General features: G+C 34.0%; 1 protein-coding gene across 1 annotated transcript in view; it reads right to left on the reverse strand.

Annotated features, from left to right (window-relative positions):
• Positions 1–200: 200 nt before the first annotated feature.
• Positions 201–17,604, reverse strand: part of LOC144443189 (coatomer subunit epsilon-like) — a 56,551-nt gene continuing 39,147 nt past the window's right edge. Inside the window, exons 10-11 of the mRNA XM_078132575.1 lie at positions 3,496–3,570; positions 201–1,361 (exon numbers count right to left, since the gene is read on the reverse strand). Coding sequence (XP_077988701.1) covers positions 1,317–1,361; positions 3,496–3,570 — 120 coding nt within the window. The 3' untranslated portion in view covers positions 201–1,316. The remainder of the gene's footprint in view (positions 1,362–3,495; positions 3,571–17,604) is intronic.

Genomic DNA, 17,604 nt, shown 5'->3' on the forward strand with positions numbered 1-17,604 from the left:
GCATCATTTCTATTACTCTTGGGTCATTTATTCCATATGCCATTTGATCAGTGTCTACAGAGTTACTAACACAGTCATACTTTTAGTGATATATTTGTATGTGTATGGCAGAGGAAAGCAGATACACGAACATAGATATGGTATATATATCACAAAAAGATTGGTAAATATTTCAGATTTAGATACTGTTTTATTAGCATATCATAATAATAATCAAATGTCAACATTGTCTAATTACATTCAACAAATATAACAGCATTTGAAACATATGAGAGAACAGTAAAAGTATAAATAAATTCTTCAATTCAGTTTGACAAACACTTTTAAATGACTCCCAATGTTAGAGTCAATAACTACTTCTAGTTTGGAATGACTGGCAGTATCAACATGACGTTAACTGAATCTGTGACATAATTACTTGCAGTTCAAATTCAGTAAGTTGTTATAATGGCTACTTATCATCAATGTCGTTGAAATGTACAAATCAGTCAACAAAATGACTTAAGATAAATCCATCTCATTATTCTTATTAGCTTGGTTTCATCACGATCTGTGATTTTGCTTTGCTGTCTTACTAACCATCAATTTAGCCATGCTTCCAATGGCAGATATCAGCATGCCTGTTCATAGATATTTACATAATATTCACTACATGTATATGTAAATTATGCTGCTCTTCTTCTCATCTTGATGAGAACACATTTACATATTGACTTCATTTGAATATAGTCAATTAGGGTGATGAACGTTATCACTCCCCATTGTAACCAATCAGTGTGAGTACATTTTTTAAAATCAGTTTGAGCATAAAATTTTCAAACCATGTTAACTGTTTGCTGTTGCTAGAAATACAAGCAGTTAGTGAAACAGCAAAGCAAAATCATAGATTGCGATGTAACCAGGCTATATTCTTGATTGCAAAATAATTGTGATTTGGTTTAAATAGTATTGAATGTATTAACTTTAGCTAGTAAAACAGTGTCATCTAATCTCTTTTGATATAAACAGACTACTTTGGTTTTCCCTCTGTAATTTGGTCACTGAAAGTCAAACTTCTAAACTATAAATGTTCCTTTTACCCTGATGAAAAAATATAGACAGAACTTGCAATGGCTCAGCTTGGGCCTTCCCTGTATTAATCCATCTACTGTGCATCTATGACATAATCTAGAAATAAAATAACTGATAATGTCCAATACATATCAATCTCATATAATTGAAAGATGTGGAGATATTCTATTGATATGACCCAAAAGATTTAACAGTGCATAACCCTCTCCAACCCCTAAAATCATATATCAGCTGGAACAACTGCTCTAAGATGATACATACTGCCTTGCAAGACGTTCAAATTCATTTTCCTGGAAAAAAGCAGAAACAATAAATGTTAGTTCTGAATAATTGTTGAAAGTACACAACAATAGACTTGTACTGTATAGGTATGAATAATACATAACACACAACAATAGACTTGTACTGTATAGGTATGAATAATACATAGCACACACAACAACAATAGATTTGTACTGTATAGGTATGAATGATACACAGCACACACAACAATAGACTTGTACTGTATACTGTATACTGTATACTGAACTAAGTCTCTATATAGCAATCATACCGATTGTTATGTTGTCTTAACACCATACATATATGATTTCTATTTACTAAAGTTAAAGTTAAAACTTGTGTTGTAAACACAAACTTGAAAATTGTTAAGTGAAATTTTGACTGTACAGTTTGGTCTTTGTCAACAGATTGACCACCTATTCAGAACACACTGAACTCTGAACATTTCAGGTAATAATTTGAAAGTTTGTGTTTGGAACAATCAAACATATAATTTTCTACTAAGATAAAATTTACGTCAGGGCTATTATACCATGCATGAGCCAGGTTCAACAACAAATATGGAATTTATCCGCTGGTCGTTCTACGCCCAGATAATGCATGTCTATGTCACAACAACATGTGGCTACATCACTGGTTTTGCTGCATTTTAAATATGAGTCATCACATCCAAAACTTCCATTACTTTCCTCTATTTTTATTTGATATTACTGGCGCTAGTATAATTATATTACTTTCCAATATTATTCTTCAAAAATACTCATAACCTAAGGGTTGTCACTACTTCTCTAGCAACTCATAGTAACAAAGAGCCCTTAGGGCACTTGTATTTTCCTTGCTGAACGAAGAAAAAACATACATCTAATTATACCACAGTGTAGGCAATGTGTGACTACAAATATGTAAAAAATGCAAGATGTGATTGTATTATCAGTAGTAGTTAATTTGATTATCTAAATCATTTCTAAGACACACTACACTACCTAAGTAATACATGACCACACACTAAACTACCTAAGTAATACATGACCACACACTGATAACCCTCAAGCACTTCACTTCTTATGCTTTTATTATTGGTACGTATGAATTGATTATACCACCACAAATTAATCAAATATGACAGTACATCACAAGAGGATAATGTTTTCTTATTAGTTCATACATACTAGCATTCTACTCCACTATTTGAATAGATAGCTTGGTGAGTCAAAACATGATTGTGTTTATACAGAATGTGATCTATAGCAGTAAAAGATTGGCACACTAACAAATTTATACTCTCAGCTTGATTTTAAAAGCCTTAGGAACATGTATATACATAATGACAAATTTATACTTTTGGATTTAATATTCTTTAAACCTTATAGGTATATAAAAACTGACAAACTTTTATGCTAAGCTAATACTAGTAATAGTATCTATACACTGTAGGTATATCAAATAACAAATTTATACTCTTGGTGTGAAGATTTTATAAGGGTATAACAGACTTCAGGTTTGAATGACTAATCTTGGAATAATGCTTTGGTTGCAAGACTTTATTGAATTCTGATCAGGAAAAATCCATCGTTCTAGAACAACCATGCTTAGAAGTCACATATTTACCAGGTGCAAGTTATGTCATAGTCAATGGGAAGGCATCAATTCTGACAATTTCTAAGCCTTACCATCGCCTTACCATCTTGCATTGAAAAATCTAGATGTTCATAAGTCCCAGGCACTCAATTTGAATGGACCAATCACGTAACCTGATTTCTAATGCATTTCTTGCAATTAGGTAGTTCAATCCATCTTTAGTGTGTCATGTTCAGTAACTGTGTGTACTTCCGGGTTCCTATGTTTTGATTAGTAACGTATTCCCAACCTTGTATGACAAACAGCCACAGACGTATGTGATTGGTCCACTCAAATTGAGTTTTGTTTGTTTGTTTTTGCCCTGTAAGCATATACACAAGAATAGTTCAATTGAGATTTTAGTGAAAAGCTCAACCTGTTCTACTTTAACTGTCAAATAATGGTCCCAGGAAGTAAGCCCTGAAACATTCTAATTAACTGCCCTGTGCAAACTTTTGGTAATTGAAGTCCAGTAATATTTCATTGACTTGAGTCAAAATGCGAACAAAAATTGCTGGTACTTACCTTTGCCAAATATTCCTTTACAAATGGATGACTATTGTGAGCATCCTTTAGCTGGGATACATAACGATTACTGACCTAAATTAAAAATAAAAGAAAAATAAATCAGTTTAAGCAGTGAACTTTGACTCCATGCTATTAAATATTGAATGACTAAATCTGTACCTATATATATAAATAGGTCAGAGTAATTTAATGTTAAGATCACTGTAATAAGTTTATCATCTCACAGTGTCAGTAGTTAAATGAAAACAAAGAAGTTTGAATCATTGACTGCTTTCATACCTTAGCAAGCTTTCTCAAGAAGTTTGAGTTCTTCTCAATGTTTTAAACCACCGTGTTAGCTTTTACATCTATATTATGCATAATGATATAATGTACTAGTGATTACTTACACTAGTGATGCATTTGCAATGCAGTCCCTAACATATTATTGCATACTGTATGCAAATCATATGCAAATGTATATGCAATCTTTCCTTGTACACAAAATGACATGATCACACAGTAGGATTCTTATGGAAATTTGCTCTTTTGGGATAAACATATATGTAATATTAACAGACCCCTGTGCGATGTGAATGTCAGTGTGGGTACTCTGGAGGTATTCACACTTGTACTTGCAGTGTTTTCTGCTTATACGCTATACTCATGAAGAGTATAGCCACAATGAATACCACAAGCACTTGAGTAAATACCTTGAGTACGCCATACTTGTACTCACGCATCATAGAATTCTGTCATATCATTTAATGTCAGCAAATAAGCTAGCAGCTTGGATTACTCCACAGGAGTAAAATACACTAATGACTGAAACAGTCCATTCAAAGATCTCTTATTATTGAAGTCAGTGAACCACAAAGCATAGCTTAGTATTATAGCTAACATTTCCTTGTATTAGTAGAAAGTTCAATGAAGTGGTAGTTGAAAGTAGCCACAAATATGTTGGATTAGGGAAATGGTCATTATTTGAGTGGTTTACAGAATATTCTTACATGAAATACAGTTAAACTATTCTGGTATTACATCATTACATGTAATGTTATTGTTGATGCATGTTTTTGATGGCATCACAAACTGACTTCCCACATATGATGGCAGAAGACAGGTCAAGTCCTTGAGTTTGAAGTTCACATGTATGTATGGTAACTTACATCAATGAATCATTTATATATTTAACGCTTGAATACCAGGTTTGAATTCTGCCAATAGCAAGGGATGTCAAGTACATTTTATGTATAATACATTTAAATTCTATATAATCAGCTTAAATCATCCTCGCCTACTTGTAGACATGTAGGTCTAATGTTATCACACTATTTCCACTATCCTAAAGGACATTTAGATTTTTTGAGCTTTCATCTACTATGACTCTTCAGTTACACTGATCTCGAATGGCATTCCGCCATACAATTTGATTGGTTGAATACGTAATTAGACACATTTAAATCACGCAGTCAGGTCACATGATGAATCCATACTTAGGTGTTTTCATGAGAGGTTACATTACAAACAGTCTCTATTCTATTGTAATTTATGTTAATGTTTTGTGTATGTTATGTGTGGTGGGGGTGTGGCCTATTACCAGAGTAACTGAAGAATGATAGTAGATGAATTGGATGAGCAAAAATTCAAAAAATCTAAATGTCAGTTAGCATAGCGGAAATAATGTTGAAGCATTAGTCCTATATTGAAATAATTATTACTAGGTTTACCGACCTGATGAACATGTTTTCTACAGGTCTACATGTAGGCTAAAATTATCCACCAAAAATGTATACACACTGACTACAGATGGAGTATCCCACAAGATAAATCTACACACATAGCATACTTTAATATACACATTGACTACAGATGGAGTATCCCCCAAGATAAATCTACACACATAGCATACTTTAATATACACACTGACTATAGATGTGATATCCCCCAAGATAATGTACACATATAGCATACTTTAATATACACACAGACTATAGATGTAATATTCCCCAAGATAAATCTACACATATGGTATACTTTAATATACACACTGACTATAGATGTAATATCCCCCCGAGATACATGTACACATATAGCATACTTTAATATACACACTGACTATAGATGTAATATCCCCCCGAGATACATGTACACATATAGCATACTTTAATATACACAGTGACCATAGATGTATATTATATATTATATACATTATTTATTTGCCAGAGGTCGAAATTTTTTTTTACATATCAGGTGAGGAAAATGAAATAATCAAGTAATCACATCACCAATGGGAAAAAAAAAGTATATATAAAGTATATATAAAGCATAATGTAATATCCCCCAAGATAAATGTACTCATATAGCATACTTTAATATACACAGACTATAGAATCTGATGTAATATCCCCCAAGATACATCTACACATACAGCATACTGTAATGGATATGCATTGAGGCCTTGGTAGATTCAATATTCCACATGTCTAGTCATGTTAACTCAAGCTTTGACCTTGACCATCTAATTACGGTTTTCAAAACCCACAGAAGTAGTATTTCCTCTAATAATACTACTATGTTGGAAGTGCACTACTATGAAATCTTGGGAAGGGTCATGCCGTTATGAATGTGTTCCTAGTACCACACTTATAGTCTTGCTAAAAATAATATATGCCGGAGAAGTATGGTGCTTTTTATTTTTATTTAATTTTCTTTTTCTTTTGATCACGCTCATAGAATGGCTCTGAGCTGGTGTAATGGAATTTAACAGTACACTTTTGGAGCAAAACTGTAATTTCATTATATGAGGTGAAGCCAGTGCATTCAAAGACAAAATACGTGTACACATTGATATCCAAAAATTGTCTGTTAAACTGGTGAGATATACTATAATGACATTATACTACATGTATATTATGTGTTTTAGACATCTCCCTTTATCATATACTATACTGGCTATAAAAAGAAACTGTACATGAGATATGTTTTTTTAATTTTTCACCTCAATTGTTCAGCTCAAAACTGTCTATACATAATAGCAATAGCAAATTAGCTCCAATGTTACCACCTATCTTAGTACCCAATTGACAATAGCAAATTAGCTCCAATGTTACCACCTATCTTAGTATGCAATTGACAATAGCAAATTAGCTCCAATGTTACCACCTATCTTAGTATGCAATTGACAATAGCAAATTAGCTCCAAGGTTACCACCTACCTTAGTACCCAATTGACAATAGCAAATTAGCTCCAATGTTACCACCTACCTTAGTATGCAATTGACAATAGCAAATTAGCTCCAATGGTACCACCTATCTTAGTATGCAATTGACAATAGCAAATTAGCTCCAATGTTACCACCTACCTTAGTATGCAATTGACAATAGCAAATTAGCTCCAATGTTACCACCTATCTTAGTATGCAATTGACAATAGCAAATTAGCTCCAAGGTTACCACCTACCTTAGTACCCAATTGACAATAGCAAATTAGCTCCAATGGTACCACCTACCTTAGTATGCAATTGACAATAGCAAATTAGCTCCAATGGTACCACCTACCTTAGTATGCAATTGACAATAGCAAATTAGCTCCAATGTTACCACCTACTATAGTACCCAATTGAGAATAGTGAATTAGCTCCAATGTTACCACTTACCTTAGTATGCAATTGACAATAGCAAATTAGCTCCAATGTTACCACTTACCTTAGTATGCAATTGACAATAGCAAATTAGCTCCAATGTTACCACTTACCTTAGTATGCAATTGACAATAGCAAATTAGCTCCAATGTTACCACTTACCTTAGTATGCAATTGACAATAGCAAATTAGCTCCAATGTTATCAGGTACTATAGTACCAAATTTGACAATAGCAAATTAGCTCCAATGTTTAACACCTACCTTAGTACCCAATTGACAATAGCAAATTAACTCCAATGTTACCACTTACCTTAGTATGCAATTGACAATAGCAAATTAGCTCCAATGTTACCACTTACCTTAGTACCCAATTGACAATAGCAAATTAGCTCCAATGTTACCACTTATCTTAGTATGCAATTGACAATAGCAAATTAGCTCCAATGTTATCACCTACTATAGTACCCAATTGATAATAGCAAATTAGCTCCAATGTTATCACCTACTATAGTATCCAATTGATAATAGCAAATTAGCTCCAATGTTATCACCTACTATAGTACCCAATTGACAATTAGTGAATTAGCTCCAATGTTATCACCTACTATAGTACCCAATTGATAATAGCAAATTAGCTCCAATGTTACCACCTACTATAGTATCCAATTGATAATAGCAAATTAGCTCCAATGTTATCACCTACTATAGTACCCAATTGACAATTAGTGAATTAGCTCCAATGTTATCACCTACTATAGCAGCAAATGTTGGTTACATTGAGTGGGAAAGCGCTATATAAGAAACCAACATTATTATTATTATTGCATTGCCACAAGACATCAATGGCATTCCTTCTTGTCCAATCTGCACAAGTGTATCTGTGGCCGCCCCTATATTTATGTATGGTGTCATTTCAAGATATAAGGTAATGACAGACAGATATCCAACCTGTGCATGTATCTGTGGCTGCCCATATATTTACATGTGTGGCATTTCAAGATAGAAGGAAATGACAGACACATATCCAACCTGTGCATGTATCTGTGGCTGCCCATATATTTTACCTGTGTGGCATTTCAAGATAGAAGGAAATGACAGACACATATCCAACCTGTGCATGTATCTGTGGCTGCCCATATATTTTACATGTGTGGCATTTCAAGATAGAAGGAAATGACAGACACATATCCAACCTGTGCATGTATCTGTGGCTGCCCATATATTTTACATGTGTGGCATTTCAAGATAGAAGGAAATGACAGACACATATCCAACCTGTGCATGTATCTGTGGCTGCCCATATATTTACATGTGTGGCATTTCAAGATATGTGACAATGACAGACACATGTCCAACCTCAATCTGATCAAAATCGGATGAAGTGTACACATCACAATTTCTTTTTGGCTGTTACGTATACTGTTGTTTGTTCTTTTGTGAGTGCTCGTTACATACATCTTGCACACTACCATAGGTTATCCAGTACTGAGTAGCCAACCAGAATTTGTCTTACAATATAACACTCAACGTTCGAAATTGAAAGAAAGAGAATGACCAAACAATGATAACATGGTTGCCTGCACTCTGTGCTCCTGGTCTTTTTGAACAGAGCGCTCTGACGTACTATAACTGTATGTTTTGGCATATTACACATTGTCATTGATTGAGTGAATTCACTATGGCTGCCAATGTATCTACGTATGGTGTCGTTTCAAGATATTGGGAAATGACAAGACGGATGGACGACCATGGTCATGCCTATAGCCCCATCCAGGCTTTGCACTTTGGGGCTAATAAACATGAATTAATCACCTTAACAGTTGTAAATAATCTGTCACATCATTTGCAACCATAAATATTCAAGTCTTTCTGACTGTAGCTTGGTGGCCAAGTTGTTCAGTAAACAAGAATTACCCAGTCTTGAATGAATATGGTCCTAAGCTACCTTTCAGAAGGACCCTTTTAATCACCCTAAAGTAGGTAAAATACTACAGCTACAACTAGTCCCACAGTCCTTTGCATCTGAGCATGCTCACTGTGGATTGTTCAGATAGTATCACATGTTATATGTCATACTTGAACCAAAGGAAAACCTCATTTTACATATTAGTGTTTATGGTTTTCAGAATGTAGTTTCCATATGCCATATTTTATAACATACTCATGCCATTTTTTAAGAACTATTTCTTTGATAATCAGGGTTTGATGAAACAAAAGACTGAAACAATTACTGAAGACATAAAAATGTGTTCACTGTCAAAAATGATCACATAATACAAGACAGATTACTTCAGGTGCAGTCAGATATACCATCCATCATTACTAATGTGAATCCAAACATGTTATCTCTACAACTTTGTATGAGAAGCTCAGCAAATAGTTTGATATCAGGAAAAGGCAAACTTCTACCTACTCAAATACAGTAAATGTGTAATTTTACATGTTACTTCAATTGTAGAGGACCTATGAGTACAAATACATGTACTATCAATGTGTTGGAATGGCTTCTTCACTTGCTTTTTTAAAGTCATTATTCAACTATTTGAAACTACAGAACATTTAATATTTCTGTACAGTACATGTATTTCACAACTATGTGTGATATTTATAAATAATCTTTGCATGTTCACTCCATTCTATTACCTTTGGACAATTCACCTATTAATACCAGTCCTCAATATCTCTGAGTCAAATCAAGCAAACCTCATTTGCTAACTTTGTGCAACGATTAAAAACTGTCCCTAACGTGAAGCATTCAGTTTACATGTACATCTTGTACATCATTTGACACAAGGCCAAAATGTATGGTAAGAGAAATACAGTCTACATTTCCATTTGTTCACGGTGTTCTTTTTTAATCACATGACAGTGCTTTCGGTGACAATTAGCTTCAAAAGGTGATTCACATTGCTTGTATTTTCTTTGCACAGATTTGGGAAACGCACACATACATAGTATACACATGGATACATACGATGATACATAATTCTAACCATACCTGAAATACAGTGTTACCACAAAGGCATGTCATTCAAATTTTGCCATGGAGGTGAAATTATATAAAGTGCATGTGAACATTATAGTGTATGATATTTGTGGCAGGTTTGGTTTAAATTCACTTATGGGTGTCAGATATATGGATGACCATGACCATGACAGCCAGATGACATACTATCGGTTCATATAATCTTGATTAGACTCCATCCTGTCCAGTTTGTGTTTCAATTCTAGTTTCCCCGACTCAAGTTCAGTTTTATGTTGATTTGCATCTGTAAGTTCATTTTCAACACCTTTTATACACTCTCTTAACTCGACTGTCTATTTTCAAGTTATGCAAACCTGCTATCGATGGACTGATGTGAGGTTGTAATCTTTTGATTCAATGAATGATTTCAACTGCTCAACCATTCCCTCTACTTGTTCTGGGTTTACATTTAATTTCATCCTGCTCCACTAGTTGATTTGCTACCAAAATTATGTTCAGTTAACTTGGCTTGCCAAGTCCTGACACCCTGTTGAAGTTGCTTATCAGCTTTAGGAGGTCCTGGGCTAACTTCAACATCTCACTCATCAGCAGACATATCAACATTACCAGACAAACAAATAGACTGACATGCCTTCTTCCAACACTACCAGAAATAAAATTCTTACTTTCTTGTCTCAAGAAAAAAATTCTTGACACAAGAAATTTAAGAACAAACAAGCATGTTCAAGAATAAATAAGAAAGTTCAAGTATGCAAAATACCAAAATGTATGGAATATATTCTTGACACAAGAATTTTTTCTTACCCCAAGAATTTGTCAGAAATCTTTTCTTATTGAATCTTAACATCAAGAAAGGCATTTCTCGTTATAAGAAACTCCAAGAAATGTACCATACATATTCTTCATATGAGATTTGAATTCTTGTGTTTTCTTAAATAAAATCTTGGCACAAGAATGAGATTCTTATTTTTTCTTGTCAAACCATGCATTCTTGAAACAAGAATTGAATTCTTGAGTTTTCTTGCCCAAGAATTCTTGGTACAAGAATGAGATTCTTACTTTTTCTTGTCAACCATGCATTCTTGATACAAGAATTGAATTCTTGAGTTTCCTTGAGCAAGAATTCTTGGTACAAGAATGAGATTCTTACTTTTTCTTGTCAACTATGCATTCTTGATACGAGAATTGAATTCTTGAGTTTTCTTGCCCAAGAATTCTTGGTACAAGAATGAGATTCTTACTTTTTCTTGTCAACTATGCATTCTTGATACAAGAATTGAATTCTTGAGTTTTCTTGAGCAAGAATTCTTGGTACAAGAATGAGATTCTTACTTTTTCTTGTCAACTATGCATTCTTGATACGAGAATTGAATTCTTGAGTTTTCTTGCCCAAGAATTCTTGGTACAAGAATGAGATTCTTACTTTTTCTTGTCAACTATGCATTCTTGATACGAGAATTGAATTCTTGAGTTTTCTTGAGCAAGAATTCTTGGTACAAGAATGAGATTCTTACTTTTTCTTGTCAACCATGCATTCTTGATACAAGAATTGAATTCTTGAGTTTTCTTGAGCAAGAATTCTTGGTACGAGAATGAGATTCTTACTTTTTCTTGTCAACCCATGCATTCTTGATACAAGAATTGAATTCTTGAGTTTTCTTGCCCAAGAAAATCTTGGTACAAGAATGAGATTCTTACTTTTTCTTGTCAACCATGCATTCTTGATACAAGAATTGAGTTCTTGAGTTTTCTTGCCCAAGAAAATCTTGGTACAAGAATGAGATTCTTACTTTTTCTTGTCAACCATGCATTCTTGATACAAGAATTGAATTCTTGAGTTTTCTTGAGCAAGAATTCTTGGTACAAGAATGAGATTCTTACTTTTTCTTGTCAACCATGCATTCTTGATACAAGAATTGAATTCTTGAGTTTTCTTGAGCAAGAATTCTTGGCACAAGAATGAGATTCTTACTTTTTCTTGTCAACCCATGCATTCTTGATACAAGAATTGAGTTCTTGAGTTTTCTTGCCCAAGAATTCTTGGTACAAGAATGAGATTCTTACTTTTTCTTGTCAACCCATGCATTCTTGATACAAGAATTGAATTCTTGAGTTTTCTTGAGCAAGAATTCTTGGTACAAGAATAAAATTCTTACTTTTTCTTGTCAACCATGCATTCTTGATACAAGAATTGAATTCTTGAGTTTTCTTGCCCAAGAATTCTTGGTACAAGAATGAGATTCTTACTTTTTCTTGTCAACCATGCATTCTTGATACGAGAATTGAATTCTTGAGTTTTCTTGAGCAAGAATTCTTGGTACAAGAAATTGAGGACTTAGAACCAGCGGCATTGACGATCAATGCCCTTATCCAAGATCAAATTTCAATCATGATGGCTACGACAATGGAACAAGATAGATTTCCCACATCTGTTGAAATGGAGATGATAGCAAAACAGTTAGTCCAACGCTACCCAGGACTGACCGATAAAAATGCACCACAGACGCCACATGTAAGCATTTACTTTCTTTTCTGTTAGGTTTTAATTGTGTATGTCAAGTCATAGTTTCTGCAATTGTCCTCCTTGGGTCATGATGACTTACGCAAGGAACATATTCAGGTATTCTGCTTGTTATTATGAAATCGTTGATGCATTTCATCATCCAAATAATGACATTGTTTGTTGTATGTTTTGCTTCCAACTGGCATAATTTACATCACAATACTTCCATGACTGTAAATTCTTTTTTATTTAATATTGTATAGGCTTTACTGAAGAGGAAGCTTTTAAAGCGTTTATCAAATAGGAAACCAATAAAAAATCCTCGTGGCCCGAACAAAAGGAAAACCACCAGTGAGAGTAGAACCAATGAATCAAAACAACTGAAGGTAATTCATATCTTTGTTCAAGCTGTTTTAACAACTTTAAAAGCATGTAATGCACTGATACATGACTAAGTTATGCAGATGCCATGTAAAGCATCTGATATTTATTTTTATAGATAAGGGCTCAGCATTTCCAATTTTGATGTTCACATAAATAATTGTATGTATACTATAATATGTATTCTGTATAGATGGTTGATAGTGAGGAGATAAACTCATCAGGAGAGCAAGGAGATAGCACCAGTTGTGATAATAGTAATACTAACATCAAGAAGAGAGACCCCTCTAGAGACACTGTAACCAAAGAATCAAACAGTTCCAGCAACTCCAATGCAAATGAAACAGGTAAGTCTCTTGATGATATATCAATTTATGGGATGGATGTTATCAAATGTGACTAACACTAACATTTGTTATATATCAAAGGAGTCCTAGGGTGGACGAGTTTCTAAACATTGTTTTAAGTAATAAAAAGTGTAACAGTTGTATTTCATAAATTTTAGAATACCACAATGACCTTTCACATTTACCCATCTACAGGTGATTCAGATGCCACAATGGCTCGCCATAAAATAGCTCTTCAAAAAGAAATGGAAAAAAAAAACACAAAACGAGCAGGCTATTTGCCAACTTATGGATCTCCAGTTTCCTGCATGAAGAGTGTGGGTTTTAAAACACGCAGATAAGGACGGGCCAAATTGTATTTTGAAGGAGTATCCAGTTTTGAGGAACCCATTCCATGTAAGTACCGTATAAATAACAGACTGGGGGAAACACTGTACTGAGAAGATGAAGCTTTGCATAACATCTGATCAGTCTTGGAATTTAGGCAAAACTCTATAGTTAAGTAGTGTAATGTAATTTGAACTTTGGCATCTTTTACCAACTATCATCCTGAAACATTGGGTACTAGATTGTGTGTGTGTGTGTGTGTGTGTGTGTGTGGGGGGGGGTGGTGGTTCATAGTCAAATTTGTCATATTCAAATGCATCAATGACAAGTCAAAAGAGCACACATATTATTTATATATATATATATATATATATATATATATATATATGTTTTGAGAATTTGAACCACATTATCAAAACCTGTATATAATTCGCTTTACTACCCGTATTGAGCACTTTTATGTGGTTTTATCTACATCCAGTCAATTATATATATATATATATATATATATATATAATATATCCCAATTGGATAATTTGGATTTTTGAACAATGCAGTATTCGTTTCTTTTTGTACAGCTTCAAAATGAACTCCGTAGACACATCAGTCCAAACAGCACAGAAACCCACACAGAGTTTATGGTGAGATTGAAGAGTAGATGGGAGGACCAGGCTAGCAAACTATTGCAGTATGCTGCTTGCAAAGATCTCATACAAGGTATTGGTGGCATACATTCCTGGACACTTGGTGAGTCAAGTTAGGAGCATGTCGTGTGTAGTTTGGAAATATTATAGATGACATACTCTAGATGCTAGAAGTTGGGTTCAATTCTTTCTCTCACATCTACTTACCATGGTCCAAAGAGATTTAACAGCGTTCTGTTCGGAATTTGAAATGAGATTGAATCACTTCACTAAATTATGACATCCAAAGAAATGAGTCAGTTTGTTAAGTAATTCAATATCAAATTCTAACACATTTCTGTTCAGTACAGACCATCAGGTCTACCGGTTTAGGGATATAGAACTGTTGAACCCCAAGATATGGCATCTAGATTAAGAATAGTATTATCTTATGTTGCATGACCAAAGGAATCTCAGTAATGTGCAATACTTGAGGAAATATATGCCATATGATGGTGCATCATCACACATATTGGGTTACCTTTGTGAAAGGTAGCCTTATGTGTGTTATGGTGCACTATCGCAGCGTAGTTTACAGACTAACTTGCAATGAAGGCAACTGGTAGAGACAAATATTTGTGTTCACCTTGATGGGTCCCTTTTTGAAAAATGTCCTGTTAAAAACCATTCTGGCAGGAAATGAAAACGTAGAAAGTCATTTATAAGTAGATCATCAATACATTACTTGCTTTCATAACCATAATTCATATCATATTAATATACTTGCTTCCAAACACTTTCGAAGATATAATTCTTTTCAACACCAAAGCTAACAAGCATGCAGACATTTTCATAATTATATTGTGTTGGGATTTTATTTGCTTATGAACATAATGTTCATTAAACATGATGATGTGAAATTCATGTCATGTTCATTCTATTCACAGAGAAAAAGACAAAGAAGGCACTACAGGTTCTACCAGAACTATTCCAAGGAAAAAGTTCACCTCCAAATGGTATCAAGAGAAAAGATATGATTGTAGAATATCTCAAGGTATGTATTGTCACACTTATAGGTATATACTGTTATGTATGCATAACTTTCAGCTTTCATTAATTTACACACAGTGGCTGGCACTCTTTCGGCTTACGTTCAATATAAATCCAGCAGGCAATAGTGCCATGCATTAGTCTGTGCACGGGTGGGCAATATCACCACCCTGGCATTAGTCTATTTAAAGTAGGTCGTGTGATTCGATTTTGACCAATGACAGCTTCTGTAATAATGCCAATGTGTAATAAGATAACATATTGTATCTTTCTATTGATGTTAATTATGATTATAAATCCAGTATCTTATTTCTATTTGAATAGGATGGGGAAAGTGTGGCATTCGCTGCCAAGAAGTCAAAGAAAAGATCAGTTTTTATGGTGTTAAATTATGATTCAACGTTTGTCAACCTGGAAGGGAAGGCCCTGTGCCAAGTACAAGACATCTGGGAAGGGTTTGTAACCTTCCTAGGTGTCTTGTACACCTTCCAGGTTGGTTACCATGACAGTGTGGCATCGGCCTACCTCTTCCTGGAAGAACAGGTCCTCCAGGATAAATTCACTAACCCTCATGACATAAAGAATACAGCATATAGAAAAAGTCTAGAGGCATTTCAGAGGTTTCTCAATAATGAGGACAGTGACTAATAAATGGCAACCTTGCTGGACCGTAGTGATCTGGAACTTGATTTTGGTTTGTAATCCGGATCCCCAAGTACAAATCTAGTTCTTTTTTGTGGTGGGTTTCAATATTCTTTTGTGTTCCTGGGGTCCAGGCCGCCAATGTATCATCAATTAAAGTGTGGTTTGACTATAGTTTTGTACAGATTTTCTTTGACAGTGCTAGAACGTTTTTTTTAAAGAGAAGTTTAGTATATTGGTGGCTTTGTGGCTGCGTGACATGTCAGCTGATCCCATTTCAGGTTGTGTTAAAGTATAATGCCAAAGTGCTAGACTTAATTAAATAATTGTGAGCACCTTGAGCTCTCAAGAGGATAGGCGTATTATAAATTTACATTATTATATTTTTATTATTATTGTATTATTAACTTCTTTGACTTCTCCCAGTGTAGTGCCAAGCATGGTATAGTTAGTGAGTCAAGTCCAGGATTGTGATGTCTGTAAAAGTCAATTAATTGTTGTATTGTCATTATTTGTGTAATAGAAATTTTGCAATTTACAAGTTATGTTTTTTTGAGAGAAGTTTTATTAGTATTTTGGTGGCTTTTGTGGCTGCGTGACATGTCAGCTGATCCCATTTCAGGATGTGTTAAAGGATAGGTGTTTTATAAATTTACATTGATATATTTTGAATATTATTGTATTATTAAGTTCTTTGACTTCTCCAAGTTTAGTGCCAAGCATGGTACAGTGAGTCAAGTCAAGGATTGTGTAAAAGTCAATTTATTGTTGTATTGTCATTATTTATGTAATAAAAGTTTTAACATTTACAAGTTATGTTTGGGATAAATGTTTCATTAAAGGACTACTTGATTATTCTTCACAAAAGAATTCTTTTTCTTGAATGTTCTTGGGACAAGAATTTTCTTTCTTGAATATTCTTGGGACAAGAATTCTCTTTCTTGAATATTCTTGGGACAAGAATTCTCTTTCTCGAATATTCTTGGGACAAGAATTCTCATTCTCGAATATTCTTGTGACAAGAATTCTCTTTCCTGAATATTCTTGGGACAAGAATTCTCTTTCTTGAAAATTCTTGAGACAAGAATTCTCTTTCTTGAATATTCTTGAGACAAGAATTCTCTTTCTTGAATATTCTTGAGACAAGAATTCTCTTTCTTGAATATTCTTGGGACAAGAATTCTCTTTCTTGAATATTCTTGGGACAAGAATTTTCTTTCTTGAATATTCTTGGGACAAGAATTTTCTTTCTTGAATATTCTTGGGACAAGAATTCTATTTCTTGAATATTCTTGAGACTAGAATTCTCTTTCTTGTGCATTCTTGGGACAAGAATTCTATTTCTTGTATATTCTTGGGACAAGAATTCTCTTTCTTGAATATTCTTGGGCCAAGAATTCTGTTGCTTGAATATTCTTGGGACAAGAATTCTCTTTCTCGAATATTCTTGAGACAAGAATTCTCTTTCTTGAATATTCTCGGGACAAGAATTCTATTTCTCGAATATTCTTGGGACAAGAGTTCTCTTTCTTGAATATTCTTGGGACAAGAATTCTATTTCTTGAATATTCTTGAGACTAGAATTCTCTTTCTTGTGCATTCTTGGGACAAGAATTCTATTTC

Source organism: Glandiceps talaboti, chromosome 12, assembly GCF_964340395.1.
Source record: "Glandiceps talaboti chromosome 12, keGlaTala1.1, whole genome shotgun sequence".
Lineage (NCBI taxonomy): Eukaryota > Metazoa > Hemichordata > Enteropneusta > Spengelidae > Glandiceps > Glandiceps talaboti.